This window comes from Euleptes europaea, chromosome 12, assembly GCF_029931775.1.
Source record: "Euleptes europaea isolate rEulEur1 chromosome 12, rEulEur1.hap1, whole genome shotgun sequence".
In the NCBI taxonomy this organism is placed as follows: domain Eukaryota; kingdom Metazoa; phylum Chordata; class Lepidosauria; order Squamata; family Sphaerodactylidae; genus Euleptes; species Euleptes europaea.
In genome coordinates this window covers 8,465,108-8,487,489 of record NC_079323.1, presented here as the reverse complement: position 1 = coordinate 8,487,489, position 22,382 = coordinate 8,465,108, and the positions used below count along the sequence as shown (strand labels likewise).

The 22,382-nt window shown below is 47.1% G+C and overlaps 1 protein-coding gene across 4 annotated transcripts in view; it reads left to right on the top strand.

Annotated features, from left to right (window-relative positions):
- The window catches only part of DLG2 (discs large MAGUK scaffold protein 2), a 970,480-nt gene that overhangs the window by 535,214 nt on the left and 412,884 nt on the right, over window positions 1-22,382 (top strand). Inside the window, exon 8 of one of the 4 annotated variants that reach the window (XM_056858113.1) lies at window positions 22,284-22,293. The exons of the other annotated variants lie outside the window; for them this stretch is intronic. Within the exon in view, the coding sequence (XP_056714091.1) occupies window positions 22,284-22,293 (10 nt within the window). The remainder of the gene's footprint in view (window positions 1-22,283; window positions 22,294-22,382) is intronic. 4 annotated transcript variants of the gene reach the window in all.

Here is a 22,382-nt window from a genome sequence, read left to right as displayed (position 1 = left end):
CAGTTCAAGTTCACTCAGCTGGCTTCATGTGTAGGAGTGGGGAAACAAATCCAGTTCACCAGATTAGCCTCCACTGCTCATGTGGAGGCGTGGGGAAATCAAACCTGGTTCTCCAGATTGGAGTCCACCGCTCCAGATCACCACTCTTAACCACTACACCACCCTAGTCTCGGGCTAGAGCTTGGGAGAACCAGATTCAAATCCCACTTTGGCGATGAAGCTTGCTGGGTGAAATTGGATCAGATAATCTTTCTTAGTCTACCCTACTTTGGCAATTGGACTCTGTGGCATTGAAGTCCATCCCCTCCTCAAACCCTGCCCTCCTCAGGCTCCAACCCAAAAACTTCCCACCAGTGGCAAAGAGGGACCTGGCAACCCTATGTTGGGGAGGGAATAGAAGGTGATTGTAGGCCCGTTTGATTCTTCCTTAAGTGGTAGAGAAAGTGAGCATATAAAAACCAACTCCTCCTCCTCCTTCCTCTTCTTCCTCTTCCTCCTCCTCCTGTGGAGCCTCTGGCTTTTCCAATTGAGCCTTTGCCCCCAAGTCTCTTGCTCCATTTGCAAAGTGGGGATTCCCACCTCCCTATGGTGTGATATACATAATGCCAGTTTGCCGTCTCAGCAGCAAACTGTTTGAGTCTGTTCGGCTGTCCCCTTCTACATCTTTTTATAAAATTGCTTGTGGTTTTCTGCTGCTTGCATGTAAAGTCAGAAACATGAATGCTCGTTAGTATTGATACCCATCACCAGGATGACAGAGATGTAATATGCAAGGGCTGTCATTTGCAAAACGAAAGATGCTTTGCGGAGTCGGGGAGTGAGAAGCATAATGACCAGTGGACGACATTGGCTGATGGAAGTCTTGTTCCCCAACCTGCTTCCTGTTCCTGGCGCTTGGAAACCATGTGTGTGTGGGGGAAAACAATCAAGTAGATGGGTATAGGCTGGATTAGGGGTGCCAGTAGGGTTGCCAACCTCCAGGTACTAGCTGGAGATCTGTTACAACTGCTCTCCATCCAATTGAGATCAGTTCACCTGGAGAAAAGGGCCGCTTTGGCAACTGGACTCCATGGCATTGAAGTCCCTCCCCAAACCCCGCCCTCCTCAGGCTCTGCCCCCAAAAAACCTCCTGCTGGTGGCAAAGAGGGACCTGGCAACCCTAGGTGTCAGCCCTCAGCTAGCAGCTCATGGGTCCAATGAGGGGCAGTCACTTCAAAAACCCTTGTCACCAGCACTGTGAAGTACTTCTGATTTTGGACACCGTGGTGGTGGCAGTGCTGTAGGAATGTCCATAATCACTATGGTGGAAAGGATTGGGCTCTAGAATCATAGGTACCACCAGAGTTATCTAGTCCAACCCCCTGCACAATGCTGGAAATTCACATCTACCCCCACCCCCACTCCCTCAGTGACCCTTACTCCATTGCCAGAAGATGCAGGGAAACCCTCCAGGATCCCTGGCTAATCTAGCCTGGAGAAAAATTGCTTCCCCCAAGTGGCGATCAGCATTTCCCTGGGCATGTCAGAAAGGGCCACGAGAGCCCAACACTGACACAACCCTACCTGCCCTCTCTCTCACGATCTGCCTAAGTTCACAGATTCAGCATTGCTGAGTGGGTACAGTAATGCGGAGGGGGACAACTAGAAGTTGGAAGTGTGGGAACTCTGTGGTAAAACCATAGAATTGTTGGCAATTTCTAGAGCCACCCTATGTCACTTCCGGGTTTTCACCAGAAGTGACATAGCAGCACAGCCAATTTTGCCCTTTCTCGGAGGTGGGTAACTAGTGCTGACCGTAGAAGGCCTCTTGTCCTAGTGCAAGCCACAGTCTGATGAATAGGGTTGCCGGTAGGGTTGCCAGGTCCCTCTTTACCACCGGCGGTATGTTTTGGGGGCAGAGCCTGAGGAGGGCAGGGGAGGGGAGGGACTTCAGTGTCATAGAGTCCAATTGCCAATGCGGCCATTTTCTCCAGGTGAATGGATCTCTATCGGCTGGAGATCAGTTGTAATAGCAGGAGATCTCCACCTAATACCTGGAGGTTGGCAACTCTAGTTGCCAGCTACAGGTTGGGAAAAACCTGGAGTTTTGGGGGGCGGAGTCTGAGGAGGGTGGGGTTTGGAAGGGGAGGGACTTCAATGCCATAGAGTCCAATGGCCAAAGCTACCATTTTCTCCAGGGGAACTAATCTCTATCGGCTGGAGATCAGTTGTAATAGCGGGAGATCTCCAGCCACCACCTGGAGTTTGGCAACCCTACTGATGAAGCATAAACCCATACAGCAGCTGTTCTGTAGCAATAAAATATGCTTGGGAGATCTATTTACAGATCTGCTAGAGTCTAGTTTTAGTTTGACTACCAGTCTAAGATAATATCTAATACAATGCTCTGGCTCTTTTATTTGCTCTGGGGTGCCGTAAATTTGGATGCATTTTTAGGGGTTCTCAAGCACTTGGAACAAACAGTCGATGTGAATACAGCCCACGGAAGCCCAATATAAGCACACATTTTCAGTCCTTGAATGCAGTCAAAGGCAATGAAATCTGAGTCCCTGTAGGCTGTGGCAAGGTTTGCTGTTCTCAAACACTAGTGGCCAACTTAATCCTCTGAAAATATCAGTAAGAAATTTCCTTGTATTTCATGGGGACATGAAATACTGCACAGAAAGAAGCACACAGGTTGAGTATCCCTTATCCATAGGGTTGCCATCCTCCAGGTGGTGGCTGGAGATACTCCTCCACATGAAGCCAGCTGGGTGACCTTGGGCTAGTCACAGTTCTCTTTGAGCTCTCTCAGCCCCACTTTCCTCACAAGGTATCTGTTGTGTGGAGAGGAAGGAAGGGCAAATGTAAGCTGGTTTGAGACTCCTGAAAGGTAGAGAAAATCGGGGTATAAAAACCAACTACTACTCCTCCTTTTCTTCTTTTTCTTTTTCTCCTCCTCCTCCTTTTCCTTCTTCTGTTACAACTGATCTCCACGCAATGGAGATCAGTTCCCCTGGAGAAAATGGCCGCCTTGGCTATTGGACTCTATGGCCATGAAGTCCCTCCCCTCTTCAAACCCCGCCCTCCTCAGGCTCCACCCCCAAAATTTCCAGGTAATTCCCAACCCAAAGTTGGCAACCCTGCTCATCTGGAAATCCGATATTCAAAAGACTCCAAATTCCAAAACTTTTTGAGTGCCCAGAAAGGGTCCGTGTGCACGCTGTTTGCACCAACAGCAGGTTCTTCACAGTGCCCCACGTGCACCAAATTATTACTAATATTGTATAAAATTACTTTCAGGCTATGTGTATAAGGTGTGTATGAAACCTAAATTAATTTTGTGTTTGGACTTGGGCCCCATCACCAAGATATCTCACTGTGTATATGCAAATATTCCAAAATCTGAAAAAAATAATAATCCAAAATCCGAAACACTTCCGGTCCCAAACGTTTAGGATATAGGATACTCAACCTGTATCAGAGCAGAGTGATAGTGCTTTATTATGGAAACGATATCCAACATCAAATGTGTTAAGCAAATGGGCTTTCAGTTCTGATATTTGGCTAAGGATATTTTAAAAATATCATCTGTGGGAACAGTATTTCAGTCAGATCTTAGGGATCTCAACCTCCAGGTGGGACTTGGGGATCCCCCGGAATTACAGCTCATCTCCAGACTACAGAGATCAGTTCCCCTGGAGAAGAGGATGGATGCTCTGGAGGGTGGACTCTGTGGCATTGTACCCACTGAGGTCCCTGTCCTCCCCAGGCTCCATCCCCAAATCTCCAGGAGTTTCCCAACCTGGATCTGGCAACCCTACCCCTAGGGTTGCCAACTTCCAGGTGGTGGCTGGAGATTAGGGTTCCCAGGTCCCTCTTCACCACCAGTGGGGGTTTTTTGGGGCAGAGCCTGAGGAGGGCGGGTTTTGGGGAGGGGAGGGACTTCAGTGCCATAGAGTCCAACGCCAAAGTGGCCATTTGCTTCTGGTGAACGTATCTCTATCAGCTGGAGATCAATTGTAATAGCAGGAGATCTCCAGCTAGTACCTGGAGGTTGGCAACTCTCGTTGTCAGCTACATGTTGAGAAATCCCTGGAAATCCCAGGTATGGTCCCAAAGTGGCCATTTTCTCCAGGTGATCTGATCTCTATCGGCTGGAGATCTCCTGCTATTACAACTGATCTCCAGGCAACAGAGATCAGTTCACCTGGAGAAAATGGTCCCTTTGGGACCATATTAGGGTTGCCAGACAGTGCCTGGAAACCGACTGGAACATTGTGGGTATATGGAGAGGATGGGACACAGGCTATGGTACCACATCATTTCCAGTACAAAAAAGAAGTAACATAGGTAGGTCTAGGAATTGCCAGAAACTCTAGGGTAAAACCATAGAGTTTCCTGTGCTTCCTAGAGCTATCCTATGCCACTTTCAGAGGTTGTTGTTTTTTAAACCAAAAGTGACATAGCAGCACACACAATGTTGTATTTTTTTCTCCAGCCGCTCCTCAGAGCGGCAGCAGGGAATAGGAGCAGGGAGTAGAGGATCTCCCGTCCCCACTGTGGGAGGGAGGACGGGATCCCTGCACGCATGGCTTTTTTTCTCCTTTTCCCAAATAGCCTACGAAACCATTTCCCAGTCTTTGTCAAAATCTTGTCCACGTTTTAAACAAAGCAAAACGCCAGGGGACAAAAAAGGAAAGGAAAGAAACGGCATGGCATTTGGAAAACAACTTCCACACCAGCGCTTGCAATAATTGCTAGTTTGGGAGCTCCTGCTGTGAAATGAATGGAGCCGGTTTGGATCTCTCGCTAATGAATAGCCATCTTTATTATTGCCGAGAAAGGAGCGCCGTGCTTTCTCGAAAAGGAGAAAGAGGAGTTGAGATCCTGGCTATCCTTCGTTTGGTCCTATATGAACATTCTTAAAATATCCTCACCACCTTAAAAATACTACAAAGTGCACCTCATTGATTTTTCTCCTCTTTCATTGACTATCTCATTCCAGTACCTTTTGAATACTACTGATGCATGCTTTCAATACCGCTATCATTCTTGTGCTGTAAGAGCTCCTCCATTTTCTCTTCCTATTTTTGCGCTTCAGGGTTTAAAAAATGGTGTCCCTTATAAACCGGTATAGCTGACTTTGATAGCTGGCTATTTTTTTTTTTAACAACATGCGTGACGAACTGCAAAGTTTTGTTTACTTGTGAAACCCACTAAGGCGCATAGAGTGATTAGAGTGTTGAATTTGGATTTGGTTGATCTACCTCCGTTTCTGACGCATCGGGGAGGTTCCTGGAAGCTTTTTTTCTCAACCTCTGCAGCTCTTGGGATTTGAGTAACTTTGATATAGACCTCATGAGCCAGTGTTGGACAGGTCCATGGGCAATGGTAATGCCAGTTGAAGAGGAACACAGAGAGATTTGGGTGGGGGAGCTTGCAGTTGACAGGGTTTGGGGAGGAGAGGGCTGTGGCTCAGTGGTAGAGCATCTGCTTGGCATGCAGAAGGTTACAAGTTCAATCCCCGGCATCTCCGCTTAAAGTGACAAGGCAAGTAGGTGATGGGAAAGACCTCTGCCTGAGACCCTGGAGAGCTGCTGTCGGTCTGAGTAGACAATACTGACTTTGATGGACTAAGGGTCTGATTCAGTATAAGGCAGCTTCATGTGTTCATGTGGGAGGGACCTCATTGGAGAATAATGCCGTAGAGTCCTCCCTACGAAGCAGCCATTTTCTCCAGAGGGGCTGATCTCCATAGTTTGGAGATCAGTTGTAATTCTGAGAGATCTTCAGGCTTAGGGTTGCCAACCTCCAGGTACTAGCCAGCGATCTCCTGCTATTGCATCTGATCTCCAGAAGATAGAAATCAGTTCACCTGGAGGAAATGGCCACTTTGGCAATTGGACTCTATGGCATTGAAGTCCCTTTCCTCCCCAAAATCCGTCCCCTCAACATCCACCCCGAAACCTCCCTCTGTTAGCGAAGAGGGACCTCGAAGTTGGATACCCTTGGAACAGGTCACAGGTCCTCCAAGTAAAAGGCTATCTGGTATTGGTCTAATGTTGCCAACCTCCGGGTGGCACCTGGAGATCTCCCACTATTATAATTGATATCCAGGCAACAGAGATCTGTTCCCCTGGAGAAAATGGCTGCTTTGGAGGGTGGACTCTGTGGCATTATATCTTGCTATGGTCTCTCCCCTCAGCAAACCCCGCCCTCCCCAGGCTCCACCCCTGAAATCTCCAGGTATTTCCAAAACCAGAGCTGGCAACCCAATAGGACCCTGGCCATGAATTTTATCATTGGCCTACGTGCATGGTTTTTTCCATCAGTGCTGACTAGGGTTGCCAACTTCCAGGTACTAGCTGGAGATCTCCTGCTATTACAACTGATCTCCAGCCGATAGAGATCAGTTCACCTGGAGAAAATGGCCACTTTGGCAATTGGACTCTATGGCATTGAAGTCCTTCCCCTCCCCAACCCCTGCCCTCCTCAGGCTCTGCCCCCAAAACCTCCCACCGGTGGTCAACTTTTGGAACCTGCAGACACATTTGGAATTTGACAGTGCATGGAAAGTGGTAGGCAAAGCCCCCAAATGGCTGCCACAGGAGACTAAACCAGCCACAAAATAGTGGTTGCATCTTAACCTCAGTCACATACTGAAGATCTTTGTGCTGTTTTGGCAGCCAGTCCCATAGCAACTTTTTAAAAAAAGACTCTCCTCAGCCAATCAAGTCTCCAATGGCCAACTAGAAGCCTTGATAGGCAAAAGCCCCACCTGGCCCTGCCCACTTTCTAAAAACACTTGGTGAGTGCCCGGAAAAGTTTCGCAGGGAACCATGTCACCCATGAGCACCACATTGGTAGGGTTGCCAGGTCCCTCTTCGCCATCAGTGGGAAGTTTTTGTGGCAGAGCCTAAGGCAGGGTTTGGGGAGGGGAAGGACCATAGAGTCCAATTGTCAAAGTGGCCATTTTCTCCAGGGGACCTGATCTCTATTGGCTGGAGATCAGTTGTAACAGCCGGAGATCTCCAGCTAGTACCTGGAAGTTGGCAAGCCTACACATTGGGGACCTGTGCTTTAGAGGTTCCCTCGTCATCTGATGAAGAGTGTGTAAATATAGCTCTGAGCACCCAAATCTTTCTGATGAGACATTTCCAGACGTTCTCATATTATTCAGTAGCAAATTGCTCACAGTCTCTGTGGGTGCCGGAGATGACCCAACCCTTCTCTCCAACAAACACGTGGCCAGCCCCGGCTCCCCTCCCCAAAACACTTCGCCGCGGAAACCTCCAGCCATCCCGCAAAGTGATGTGCACAACATTCTACGACGGATCCCGAGTGCCAGCAATTCCATCTGCAAATTAATTTTAACACCCATCTAAAGATGCGGCCCTTTTATCCTGTCGGGGGAGGCAAAAATGCTTCGGTCCAAGGGAATCTGGAAGAGAGAGGGAGGATAATGAATAGATGTGTGGGCTGGCTGCAGCTTGAACGTTTTCTCAGAAGTTTTTAATACCATCATAAAGGTTGTTTATGGCGAGAGATTGATCCACTTTGTATCGGCAGGCAGCGCCAGAGATGCGGGAGGGACCTGGAGAACCCAGACTGACTCTGCGTACCCGTTGCTCTTTCTCAGTTGCCTAGTGCTTGGCAACTTCCCTCGCTGCTTGAAGTACCCTGGGAAATGAATAGGGTGGCCAGGTCCCCCTTGGCCATTGGCAGGAGGATTTGGGGGCAGACCATGAGGAGGACGGGTTTTGAGGAGGGGAGGGACTCCAATGCCATCGAGTCCAATTGCCAAAGCGGCCATTTTCTCCAGGTGAACTGATCTTTATTGGCCGGAGATCAGTTGTAATAACAGATCTCCAGCTAGTACCTGAAGGTTGGCAGCCCTATTTATTTAGGAATATTTCCTATTTAGGAATATTTCCTATTTAGGAATAAATATTTAAATATTTAAATATTTCCTATTTAGGAAAGAATTCTTCGGATCGTACTGTTGGTCTCTTTAAGTTTTGCCGGGCTCAAACTTCCGTGTGTGAAAGCAGCAGGTGGCAAACTGCGCCGACACACAATAGAGGGAAATTGCCTCGATGAGAAGGAAGGAGGAAGTGGTTATTGTTGAGCCATTAAATTATGCGTGCACATACACACCTGGCCCTTTGCTTAGCTCGTAGAAAAGCATCTGCAAACGGGGTTTCGTTCCTAACGATTCGGCTTCGGCGCTTGCCGCCACAACACAGGAGGCAATTAAGCCTTCTGCCATTAAGGAGGAATTTTAATTTCAGCCGAGTACCTTCGGCTTTGCCACATTTCGTAATTAAATATTTAGCTGTGTATTAAATTAGGCACGCCGCGCACAATCGTCGGGGGAAAAAAAGGGCTCTTCATTTTCTGCCGCATAAATGTTTTACGAGGAGCCTGTATTGCTCCTGGTAAATTAATAATGAAGGACTTTTGGGGAGGGGGGAGTTTGAACTGATTATTAAAATCGAAGAGAAATTAATTTAGGGATTGCCGAGTCCACGTCGAGAGCGGGCAATCTCCGTTTGCGGTGACACTGAAAGCGGGCTAGTTATCAGTTAATTGGAACGGCAGCGGAGAAATGAAATGAGTCTAGCGGTTCACTGTATGTCTCGGGGCCAATTGCATATTCATAAGTACAGGTTGGATTCCCCCCCCCCGCCCACAACTGCCTTATACGGAATCAGGCCATTTGTCCATCAAGGTCAGTGTTGTCTCCTGAGTAGGGTTGCCCATCTCCAGGTAGGGTTGCTAACCTCCTGGTACTAGCTGGAGATCTCCTGCTATTACACCTGATCTCCAGCCGACAGAGATCAGTTCCCCTGGAGAAAATGGCCACCTTGGCAATTGGACTCGATAGCATTGAAGTCCCTCCTCTCCCCAAACCCTGCCCTCCTCAGGCTCTGCCCCAAAAATCTCCCGCCGGTGGCAAAAAGGGACCTGGCAACCCCAGGTGGTGGCTGGTAATCTCCCGCTATTACAGCTGATCTCCAGGTGACAGAGATCAGTTCCCCTGGCAAAAATTGTCATCTTTGGCAATTGGACTCTATGGCATTGAAGTCCTTCCCCTCCCTAAACTCCGCCCTCCTCAGGCTCCACCCCAAAAGGAGGGACATCGATGCCATAGAGTCCAGTGGCCAAAGCGGCCATTTTCTCCAGGGAAACTGATCTCTATTGGCTGGAGATCAGTTGCAATAGCAGGAGATCTCCAGCTAGTACCTGGTGGTTGGCAACCCTACCCTGTCCCCAACCCTCCCGCAGGTTGCTATGCTCGGCCTGGCAACCCTCGGCTGAGACCCCAGAATGCGGCTGCCAGCCTGATTAGACAATACTGACCTTGAGGGTCTGACTCAGTAGAAAGGAGCTTCAGGTGTTTGTGTTGAGCTGGCCACTGTGATATATTACTTCTCCCTCCTTGCCTTTCTGCCTGTTCAGCAAAGGCTTTCTTATCACAGGCTATAATACCGAGGGGAGGGGGGGGGAAACTAGTGTCCGTCAAAATCCTACAACACAAGGTGATTTAACCATCTGTACTATTGCTAATTAAAATAGCGAGCTGACTCTCCCACAAACATAATGGGCCCAGTTTTAATCACTCCTACCCGTAATTCAGGATATCTCCCCCCCCCCACAACTTTTTCTCTGCTCTCTAGAAATAGGTCACAGCAACTGCGGGGAAGGATGATTATTTTAATTGGTGTAATTAACTTTTCTCGTTTTCAGATGCCTGCGATTTCCCTTTCGCCCCTCCCCTCCCTCTCTCCTCCTGCCTGCATTCATACAGACAATATAGCAACTTTGCTGATGGAGCCCGCCGTACTGAATGTAAGATGTCTTTGGAAGGGCTTAACTGTACATAATTAGAAGCTCAGGTGTTTTAGTTTTGTGTCTATAGGGGAGGGAGGAAAGAATAAGGGGTGCTCAATTGACTCAAAGGTAATCGAATTAACGTTCGCCTTTTACACATTGCTTTCATTAAGGGAAGCTAATCAGCACATTTATTGCAAGCAGCAGCATCCTGGGAGTAATATATGTTAATATGAAAACTCATTTGTAATTTTTTTTTTAAACAGCAAACGGGTTTTGGTGAATTCTTTGTAGAACCCCGAAGAGCGCATTCAACAATAAAATTTCAAAAGTCCTGCCGAGGCGAATGTGTGGGAGATGACGGACAATGTCCGGGTTGGACTCATTGTAAATGCCGGGAGTCGCTTTCGGATTTGACAAGCTCAAGGCAGGGAAACCAGGAAAGAATTGATGAGAAGGATTTGGGAAGAATCCAGGGAAGAGGATAGAAGCAGAAATGGTCGACCGGGATAGAACTTTTAGGTATTTCATTCGTAGGGTTGCCAGCTCCGGGGTGGGAAACACCTGAAGGTTTTGGGGATGGAACCTGAGGAGGGTGGGGTTTGGAGAGGGGAGGGACTTCAGTGCCATAGAGCCCGCCCTCCAAAGCTGCCGTTTTCTCCAGGGGAACTTATCTCTTTCGCTTGGAGATCTGTTGTAATGGCGGGAGATCTCCAGCGAGTACGTAGAGATTAAACCAAAATTCATGCAGAAAACAAATATTCCAAGCAATTTCAATATAATTCCAATATTACTAACATAATGCAAAAGTCATATCAAAGCACAGGTCATAAATTACAAAGTCACATGTATTGTTCACAAGTAGGTGCATACAAACTGTAATGTGCTCCAAAACAGGTAAGTGTATAGTCCTGGTTATAAATATAGGTAAGAAAGCACAAGTTTATAAGCACAAGTTTAAACTCCCCATGGGTAGAAGACTGATCCTTCTGCCTAACCAGGCTAGTATATTCAGTCCATTTCAGAGGTTCCCAGAAAGGATACTTCTGAAATGTACTGAATATACTACTAGCCTGGTTAGGCAGAAGGATCAGTCTTCTACCCATGGGGAGTTTAAACCTGTGCTTATAAGATTAAAAAAAATACATACCAAGTGAAAAGATTAAGGTTGAGGAACTGATGAAGAACGAAACGGCCGTCTTCCTCACCTGTCTGACTTCTGATGAATATATTATTGCTAAAGAAGAAGAAAAAATATTCTTGGAATTATTATATACATGGTGATGTGTTTACTTACCTATATTTATAACCATGGTGATGTGTTTACTTACCTGTATTTATAACCAGGACACTTGCCTGTTTGTATGCACCTACTTGTGAACAATACATGTGACTTTGTAATTTATGACCTGTGCTTTGATATGACTTTTGCATTATGATGGTAATATTGGAATTATATTGAAATTGCTTGTAATATTTGTTTTCTGTGTGAATTTTGGTTTAACTATTATATACACAGAAGTGTCTATTTTTGTACTAGTACAGGCTAGCCTGATCTCGTCAGATCTCAGAAGCTAAGCAGGGTCAGCCCTGGTTAGTATTTGGATGGGAGACCACCAAGGAATACCAGGGTTACTGTGCAGAGGAAGGCACTGGCAAACCACCTCTGCTAGTCTCTTGCCATGAAAAACCCCCAAAAGGGGTCGCCATAAGTCAGTTGTGACTTGATGCACTTCACACACACACACACACACACCCTAGGCAACCCTAAACCCCTAGGCAACCCTAAACCTGAAGATCTCCCAGGTCCCTCCCCTCCCCAAACCCCACCCTCCTCAGGCTCCGCCCCAAAGCCTCCCACTGGTGGGGAAGAGGGACCTGGCAACCCTATACACCGCACTGATTTTGTTTTCTTTCCACCTAATAGCATGTGACAGAAAGCCAAGCTTGATATATATTTCACGCTTTTGATAACGCAATCATGTGGTTCTTTCATACATTCCTCCAGGAACGCTTGAAGTTGTTTCTTGGAAAGCTGCCACGCACCCAGTAGCCCAATTACCATGTCACAACATTTTCTACAAATTGACAGAAACCTGAACAATGTATTCCACAAGCAAAGGGCAATTATTAGGTGATGTGAATGGTATGCGCAGGCATGTGTTTAATCAACCCAAGCATGCTCTAACCCACTGTGTCGTTTGACAAAGCGGATTGCAGCTCCCAAGAAATTTACCTCTTATTGCAATTGTTTTTGTGTTTGCATGGCAGGATTATTGGCTATGTTTTAAAAGTATAAAGTCTGCCCAAAGCAGTGTCTTAATATTCAAATTTCCCTTGTTATTCTTAGTTCTTTCATGCTTGCTGTTCATTCTTTTGTGTGAAGGATGAGCCAGGGAAAAATACCTTAGAATTCCTTAATGATGTGAACGGCTCTAAGCCTGGCCTTGCTGGGAAAGAGCGGTTTATAAATTCAATAAATAAATAAACTTTTTTGGCAGTGCAATTTCTCTCCAGGATCAGAGGAGCATGCCTATTATATTATGTGCTGTGGAACACAGGCAGGATAATGCTGCTGCAGTCGTCTTCTTTGTGGGCTTCCTTCAGGCACCTGGTTGGCCACTGTGTGAACAGAGTGCTGGACTTGATGGGCCTTGATCTGATCCAGCATGGTTTTTCTTTTGTTCCTAATTTCCTTTAGGACACTTTTTAGTGTTGCTCTGGCAGGGGGCAGAGCATTGCTTGTTCAGAATAAGGGCAACACTGATCTGGCAAGCATCGCCTTTGTGGCATCATCACATAGCATTGTGCCATCATCACATTCATTACCCTTAAATCCAGAGGCTAGGGCCATGGGCGGACAAGGCGAAACTCTCTACAAACCTGAAAACAGCCCCAGGTTTGCAGAATAATCTGAAAACTTAAAAAAAAGGGGGGAGGAGTGCCTATAGCTTTAAGAAATGAATGCCCTCCTAGTGGCCGTTGTGAGGTTGCTAGGCAACCACAACAGTAGTGCCTGCCTGCAAGCCTTGGTTTCTGTCAGTAAAAGGCAGGGGGGAATGGGCAGGCCTTTAAGAGTGGATTTATCTGGCCATGCCTGGCAGCAACCACCAAACAACTTGATGCCATGTGACTTGCATGACTCACCCTGGCTTACTACTGTTCAACAGCAGCCACCCCATGATAACTAGTGTGGTGTAGTGGTTAGGGATTCAGAGTAGGATCTGAGAGACCCGGGTTTGAATCACTACTATCCTGTGGCCTTAGCCCAATTACCCATTCTCGGCCTAACCTACTTCACAAGGTTGTTGTGAAGGTGAGATGGAGACAAGAATATTGTAAGCTGCTTTGGCTCCCTATTGTGAAGGTGAGATGGAGACAAGAATATTGTAAGCTGCTTTGGCTCCCTATTGTGCAGAAAGGTAGGGTATAAATAAATAATAAATATAGCTGAAATTGGGGACAGATAAAAAGTTGGTTGGTGGGAAGAAGACCCAGAAGCAGAGAAGGGTGAGGATACGGGGGCTGCTGGGAGGAGAGAAAGAAGAAATAGTATGGGGTGGAGGATACAGGGGGAAGTGAAGTACCCCCCTGCAAGTCCTTGCGAGTTCCCTACCAAACAACTGTCCAGCAGTGAGCAACTGGGCCATACCTTTTCTAGATAGAGGCCACCAGTACAAGCTGAAGACAGGGTAGCAAATAAAGACAGGTTGGCTGGGGAATGGGAAGGAAAAATGAAAGCAGGAACAGGGGAGAGACTACCGGGCTTTCAGGGAAGGGAAAGAGGATACACTGGAAGAGGGGGAAATGAGATGCCTCCCGCAAGTCCTTGCAGGTTCCCCACTTATTTGTGTATATATGTATTATACGTGTGTGTATTTATATTAAACAGCATTCTACTTTCTGCTCTACTTCATTCAGTAATTAGGGTGCCTGCCTTAAATAAGTCATCTCAGTCAATATTGTGTCGAGCAAAGCCAGATCGGTCTCCCCGTCTGGCAAAAGTTGTTCACGAGTATGACTAATGCAATTGGTTCATCGAGATAATGGCTATCATGGCTATCAACGAGAACCTCTCCTTACCACGGGAAGAATTCTTTTGCTGGTAGCGTGACAGAACCACCCCTGTGTTGAGTGAAAAGACCCCTGGCTTCTCATGAATCATTAACTGTGGCTATTTAATACGCCTGGAGCACTATGGCTATCCCGGGAAAGAGAAATTTACGCTTTAGGAATCTTGTTACCATAATTAGACAGTCTCAGTGGAATGATTTACGGCAGGGAACGTCAGAAGCAAACTCTGATTGAGCTCCAAAGGAAAGCAGAAACGAGAAGACGCTGATCTCCGTGTATATTCAGGAACAAATTATAGCACCATGTGGAAGCCTGCCTGAGCGCTTGTTTGAGCCGAAAAGCTTCCATGTTCTTAGCAGATGAGTCTAGTTGAATGATCTCTGTTACATTCCCCAGTTTTGCCGCCATCTCTGATGGATCCATCAGCCACAACCCAAGGACCTCCATTTTTTTAAAAGCAAGAAAATGCCTTCCTGGCTCTCTGCTGGGATGTGTAAGCTTCCATTTGGAGCAGTGGACTCTGATCTGGAGAACCGGGTTTGATTCCCCACTCCTCCACGTGAGCGGCGGAGTCTAATCTGGTGAACTGGATTTGTTTCCCACACTCTTACACATAACGCCATCTGGGTGACCTTGGGCTAGTCACAGCTCTCTTAGAACTCTCAGCCCCACCTACCTCCCAGGGTGTCTGTTGGGGGGAGGGAAAAGGAAGGTGATTGTAAGCCAGTTTGATTCTTCCTTAAGTGGTGGAGAAAGTCAGCATATAAAAACCAACTCTCCTTCTCCTTCTCCTTCTTAGGAGGGCTGTGCCTACGATTTACTGAATGCATTTGCCAAGTCTCCTAAATCACGGATATGAGCAAATGCAGCATATGCTCTTAGAAAGTTACAGCCTTGGTTGAAAAAAGTAGCCCAGTTAATTGAAAGAAAAATGACGTTTGGAAAAGACAAATGGCATTTATGATCCAAAATCTCATTTCATAAAAAGTTAGAATGTCCAGACCAGCAAAGAGTGCTTTATTAAGCATTTGAGAATGACACCGTTGTATAATGGTTACAGCACTTCACTAGGACTGGGGAGGACCGGTTCAAATCTTCACTCAGCCATAAAGCTCACTTGGTGTTCTTGGGCCAGTAACCCTACCTCTACCCCTACTCCACAGAGGAAGACTGGAAGGGCATGGGGGGTGCCAGCGCTGCCATGACATCTTAAAAAGGTAAAGGTGAAGGTCCCCTGTGCAAGCACCGGGTCGTTCCTGACCCATGGGGTGACGTCACATCCAGACGTTTTCTAGGCAGACTTTGTTTACGGGGTGGTTTGCCAGTGCCTTCCCCAGTCATCATCCCTTTACCCCCAGCAAGTGGGTACTCCTTTTACCGACCTCGGAAGGCTGGAAGACTGAGTCAACCTTGAGCCGGCTCCCTGAAACCGACTTCCGTCGGGATTGAACTCAGGTCGTGAGCGGAGCTTGGACTGCAGGACTGCAGCTTACCCCTCTGTGCCATGGGGCTCACTATGACATCTTACCTCTCTAGTAATCACCCAGAGCAGCGTCCACCGTTCTCCTCTCCTCCATTTTATCCTCACGACAACCCTGGGAGGTAGGTTAGTCGGAGAGTACGTGAGTAGCCCAACGTAAGCTTCCATGACAGGCTGGGAATTCGAACCCAGGTCTCCTAGTCTGACACTAACCGCTACACCACATGATTGGTTTTCTGTAAGCTGCCTCGAGCTTTCCAGGAGAGGCAGGATAAATATGCTGTTAATGCTTCAAAAATGGTTTGAAATAAATCTTTAAAAATCTTGATTCTTCACTTCAAATAGTATAAATAGTATATTATTAAGGGTTTTTTGTGGTCAGTGCTGGTTTTGTGTTAACTCTAATGAGAAGGGTTCTTGTTTATTAGTTTTCTTTTTGCAGGATTTTTTTTTTTGCAGTCCAAGTGCTGGAGCTGAGGGTAATCACAGCCCTGATTTAGAGCTCTTAACCCAGCTCCTCTCAGCCTTGGAGCTGACATCTCCTCTTCTTTCTCTCACTGCTCACGGAGGAGATTTGAGGTAGCCAAAGTCGGTTGATGTAATGTAATGTGTGGGAGCTACAGAGAGAAAATAAATGGGAGTGTTGGAAGATGTGGTGTTAGTTGCAATCAATTTTCTTTGTCGTAATCATTTTTAAAAAATATTCAGCACTGCAGTGATTCTCTCATTCAACAATATTTTCTACAGAGCCAGCGTGGTGTAGGGGTTCAGAGCGGTGGACTCTGATCTGGAGAACCGTGTTTGATTCCCCACTCCTCCACACGAGCTGTGGACGCTAATCTAGTGAACCGGGTTGGTTTCCCCAGATCTCATCAGATCATAGGACAGGGGTCCTCAATAGGGTTGCCGACTACTTCATTGGACATTTATTGAACTGTTGTATTCATTGCCAGGGTCCGCAGCAGGGGATTAGCGGCTTCTCCGCTGCCCCCGTTTTTTCAAGTGCGTTTTTTCAGGTGTCTCAGTCTTTTGTATTAATGTTGTTTCTACATTGTCATTGGTCTTTGTGTCACTGTGTGTGTGTTAAGAGCCGTCCAGTCGCTTCCGACTCATGGCGACCCTATGAATGAAAGTCCTCCAAAATGTCCTATCTTTGACAGCCTTGCTCAGATCTTGCAAATTGAAGGCTGTGGCTTCCTTTATTGAGTCACTAGTTGTATCACTAGTAATGTATTCCTTTATTGTGTCACTAGTAATATTTTTTTGTACATTGAGCTTGGGTACTGTTGCTTTTTTGGTGACCTCCAGGTAGTGGCTGGAGATCTCCTGCTATGACAACTGATCTCCAGCCGATAGAGATCAGTTCACCTGGAGAAAATGGCCACTTTGGCAATTGGACTCTATGGCATTGAAGTCCCTCCCCTCCCACAACCTCTCCCTTCTCAGGCTCTGCCCCCAAAACCTCCCGCCACTGGCAAAGAGGGACCTGGCAACCCAACACTCAGAGTGGCGGTGGGCAACAGAGATAACTGGCAGGACTCCCACCTAGAAACTTATCTCTGATCATCTCAATTTGACTCAGTGTCTCAGACTCCCTTCCTGAAAATAGTGCTTATGGTGTGGGTACAGGCCCACACCTTCCACAATGAGCAGTCCGGTTTCACCACAGTGTTTACGGCGATCCCTAGAGATAGAGTTTGTCACTTCTGGGTAGCTCCAGGTATTACCAGGAACTCTAGGGTAAGAACTTCCTATAAGTAGTCAAGGTGTTATTTTTCTTTTTCAGTTTTTCTCCTGCCCCCCACAAAACCTGTAGTGAACACAGATGCAAAAAATTCATTCATCTTCTCTGCCATCTGCCAGCATTAAGATAGAAAGTTTTTTCAGCGTGCTTTTGATGCCAACACAAACCACAGTTTTCACCTTGAAAATGTTCAGAGGCAAAAGCTGAGCCTGCCTCTAGATTATTCATAGGGTTGCCAACTCCGGGTTGGAAAATACCAGGAGATCTTGGGGGTGGGGCCTGAGCAAGGCGGGGTTTGTGGAGGGGAGGGACTTCCATGCCATAGAGTCCACTTGCCAAAGTGGCCATTTTCGCCAAGGGAACCGATTTCTGTCGCCTGGAGATCAGTTATAATAGCAGGAAATCTCCAGCCACCGCCTGGAGGTTGGCAACCCTAGTTATTCAGTTCCATTTGTCAACTGATAATACATAAGGAAAGCATTTAATTGGGCTTATCAATGCAAGCAAAGGGTCCACTGTTACAAACCAATTATTCAGTTGCATCGTAAGCCGCACGAGTATCGAAATGCACATTCTCCAGAGACTGTTTTTGTGGACCCCCCCCCCCGCCCCGACTTTAGTCCGATCAGCTCTGTAGTATTTTAAGCCCGTTGCTGGGGGGAAAAGGCAAGTGAAGGCTATAAAGCAGAAATCTGTGGTTCTTGCTTTGTGTTTTGAAAATTAATGCTTGTGTATTAGCGGCCTGTCTAGGTTGCCAGGTCCCTCTCTGCCACTGGCGGGAGGTTTTTTTTTGGGGGGGGGGGAGTCTGAGAAGGGCAGGGTTTGGGGGAGGGGAGGAATTTCATAGAGTCCAATTGACAAAGTGGCCATTTTCTCTGGGGGAACTGATCTCTATAAGCTGGAGATCAGTCATAATAGCAGGAGATCTCCGGTTAGTATACGGTTGCCAACCTCCAGGTAATAACTGGAGATCTCCTGCTGTTACAACTGACCTCCAACCAATGGAGATCAAGTCCCCTGGAGAAAATGGCCGCTTTGGCAACTGGACTTTATGGCATCAAAGTCCCTCCCCTCACCAAACCCCACCCTCCTCAGGCTCCACCCCAAAAACCTCCCGCCGGTGGCTTAGAGGGGCCTGGTAACCCTAAGCTAGTACCTGGAGTTTGGCAACCCTAGGCTTGCGTAACGTGATTTTGAAGGAGCTGGCATGTGGCATTTTGTCCTTTGTCTTAGTCAACAGCAGAGGTCAGCTGACTGCCAAGGATGTGTTCAGACCTAATCCTGCTCAGGGTAGGGTTTGGTGCTCTTCGGCGTTGCAGTCATACTCTGTTTTTGTTGATTCAACTTGGAGGGGTCCATGGTTCAGTGGTGGAGCATCTTCCCCGTATGCTGGAGGACCTCTATTTAATGCCCAGCATCTCCATTGAAAAGGCTCAGGTAGCAGGTGATGTGCGCTGACCTGGATGGCCCAGGGTAGCCAGATCTCATCAGATCATAGGGCACAGGGGTCCCTAATAGGGTTGCCAACCTCCAGGTAGTGGCTGGAGATCTCCTGCTATGACAACTGATCTCCAGCCGATAGTTCACCTGGAGGAAATGGCTGCATTGCCCATTGGACTCTATGGCATTGAGGTTCCTCCCCTCCCCAAACCACACCCTCCTCAGGCTCCGCTCCCAAAATCTCCAGGTATTTCCCAACCCGGAGCTGGCAACCCTACTGACTTTGAACATGCAGAGCAGGAATTCTGTCCCAGAGCTGGACCAAACAGAAACTGATGACAGTAAGAGCAAATATTCTATAAGGATGGAAAAGGGTAGATTCCAGTTACGGCGGGGAGGGGTGGAGCAACAGGCTGGAAAGGCCGTAGGGTTTTGTATTTGATTTACTTATTGATTTATTTCTTAGCTGCCTTCCTTACGAAGCTCAAGGTCGCTTACAATGTTAATGAAATACATAGAATACATATAATCATAGAGTTGGAAGGGGCCAAAGAGAGTTGGAAGGGGCCAACCCCATGCTCAATGCAGGATCAGCCTAGAGCATCCCTGAGAAGTGCTTGTCCAGCCTCTGCTTAAAGACTGCCGGTGAGGGGGAGCTCACCACCTCCCTAGGCAGCCCATTCCACTGCTGAACTACTCCTACTGTAAAATAATCCTAACATCCAGCCGGTACCTTTCTGCCTGTAATTTATAACCATTATTGCGAGTACATAAAATAAAAATACATAAAACCATTTTTAAATTCACAATTTAGGACTACTTTAATCAAATGCAATCCTAAGGAGGAGGAGGTTTTTATATGCTGACTTTCTCTACCACTTAAGGAAGACTCAAACCGGCTTACATTCGCCTTCCCCTCCCCACAACAGATACCCTGTGAGGTAGGTGGGGCTGGGAGAGTGTGACTAAACCAAAGTCACCCAGCTGGCTTCATGTGGAGGAGTGGGGAAACAAATCCACTTCACCAGATTATCCTCCACCGCTCATGTGGATGAGTGAGAAATCAAACCCGGTTCTCCAGATCGGACTCCACTGCTCCAAACCACCGCTCTTAACCACGACACCACGGTGGCTTCAGCTGCCTCCTAAAGACAGAAAGGGAGGGGGCCAGGTGCACCTCCCTGGGGAGGTTGTTCCACGTGGGGCTGCCCACTTTGTAAACGGCTGTGGTTGGAGTCGGTCCATCTGAGTCTTGCGGTGAATTAAAGAACGGATCGGTATTGCTTTAAAACAGTGCTGGAAGACGCATCCGTCAAATGATGGGACGCCTTTTATTTGATTAAATGGGTACCCCGCTCTTACCCCAACCGAGGCTGGGCCCAGAGCGGTATTTCACACTTGGTGGAAAACTGTTGCCGGGAGTTTCTCTAGTCAGTGTTGTGCTGCATTATTTTTAGCAGAAAGTTTGTACCGTCGACGAAAGAGGCTAGCTATTTTGCCAACCAGCTATCTTGTTCATCTTGGAAGCGCTGTGTCCAGACTGATCTAAGCACATGCGCTCCGGGACGCGTGGCAAGAACAGCAGTTCATTAAGTAAATGTCACCGGAGGGTCTTTGGCCGCTGTGACTGGAATTAGAAGCAAATCCGCCTCGAAGCAGCTTGTTTTGCGGCCTTAGTTCTGATTCTGGGCACTCTTTGTTCCCGTGGCGGAGAAAATGCTTCCAAATGAGGAAACGAGAACTTTTGCTCCAAAAGTAATCGGTTCTAATCTACCAGGATGCTCAGCTAGGCGACGCTCGTCCTCTGGCGGAAGGTTTCTCATGCACAATGAGCAGAGTGGCAGGATGGAACCCACAGTGTATGCCATAGATTTCATTTTGGGGCATCATATATCATATCTTTGTGTGTAAAGTGTCATCGAGTCGCAACCGACTTTTGGTGACCCCTTATGGGTTTTTCAAGGCAAGACAAACAGAGGTGGTTTGCCAGTCCCTTCTTCGGCATAGCAACCCTCATATTCCTTGGTGGTCTCCCATCTATATACTAACCAAGGCTGACCTTGCTTAGCTTGTGAGATCTGACAAGATCAGGCTGTACCATGCTGCCTGCCAGTGTGGTATAGTGGTTAAGAGCTGTGGTTTGGAGCAGTGGAGTCTGATCTGGAGAACCGGGTTTGATTCCTCACTCATCCACATGAGTGGCGGAGGCTAATCTGGTGAAGTGGATTTGTTTTCCCACTCCTCCACATGAAGCCAGCTGGGTGACTTTGGGTGAGTCACAGTTCTCTTAGAGCTCTCTCGGCCCCACCTACCTCCCAGGGTGTCAAATTCAAATTCATTAATACTGTCAACTGACCAATCACTTGCCAACACATCAAAAATTCCAGACTCAATAGTTTTGCACTGCAGAATCACAGACTGCCCATAGATAGAAAGGTATAAGATCAATAAAAGCAATAAAATTATCATCTTAAAATGGATAAAATTGAAAAATATTCTAACATTCATTCCCAGGGTGTCAATAAAAGCCCTTATGTTTCTCCCTCCCTCCAGTTAATAGAGTTGCCAGGTCCCTCTTTACCACTGGCGGGAGGTTTTTGGGGCAGAGCCTGAGGAGGGTGGGGTTTGGGGAGGAGAGGGGAGGGACTTCTCCAGGGGAATTGATCTCTATCGGCTGGAGATCAGCTATAATAATGGGAGATCTCTAGCTAGTACCTGGAGGTTGGTAACCCTACCCATTAAAGGTTTCTCGTTTTTGTGTGTGTCATCTCTTTCTCCCAACAGTCAACATAGGCTTTCGAGCGATCATCTAGCTTCTGAATAATTAAATACCCCTCACCTATTATTTAGATCACTATCATTCTTCTCCCCCAATATTTATTTTTTCTGTGCCAACTTTCTCGGTCCAGCTCAAAACGTTCAATTCTAACGTTCTTTTTTAGACAGGTTTCATTACCGTACAATTATACAGTAAAGCATCAAAGTGTTTCCCCTAGCCTTTGAATTTCGCGTGGCGCCTGATTGAGGAGGGGTATCGCTTTATCACGCAGTGACAGAAGAAAGAAACACAACTCAGGGATTGCTAGCCTCGATGCTAATTATCTCCTGAATCCTGCGGCGCCCAAGGAGAAATGTAGAGGAGATGCTAAACTGTGTGACGGCAGTTTTAATCTTGTAACCTCCCATTGGTATTGAATGTAATCTGGACGGTGACAAGCCAGTATTGTTCGCATTGCGGTCGTATTCTAGAAGGTGGCCTTTTCTACTCACATCTGATAGGAATCAAGGTGAAATGAAAGAGCAATAAATACAAATTATTTTTAAATGCAAAACGTTCTTTGGTTTTGCAAAAACGTCTGCGTGAAGTCCCAGGTGTGAAATCTGAATTTGAAAAAAAGGCACATTTTGGAATTCCGCATGCGAAGTTGAGATGCTGTCCTACAGGACCCAGCAAGAAAGACCCCAAGGAGAAGTTGAGAAACGGGTCATCCCCACCCCTGAACTCCCTCCTTCCCTTCCCAGAAAACATTGGACAGGGTAGTGCAAGGGTTCCCAACATGGTGCCCGTGGGTCTCAGGCGGAGGTCTTTCACAACACCTACTTGCCTCGTCCCTTTAGCTGGAGATGCCAGGGATTGAAGCTGGGACCTTCTGCATACCAAGCAGATGCTCTACAGACTGAGCCACAGCCCCTCCCCTGGTCATAGAATCATAGAATAGAATCATAGAGTTGGAAGGGAGTGGACATGTTCATAGAGGAGAGGGCTATTCATGGCTACTAGTTAAAATGGATACTAGTCATGATGCATACCTATTCTCTCCAGGATCA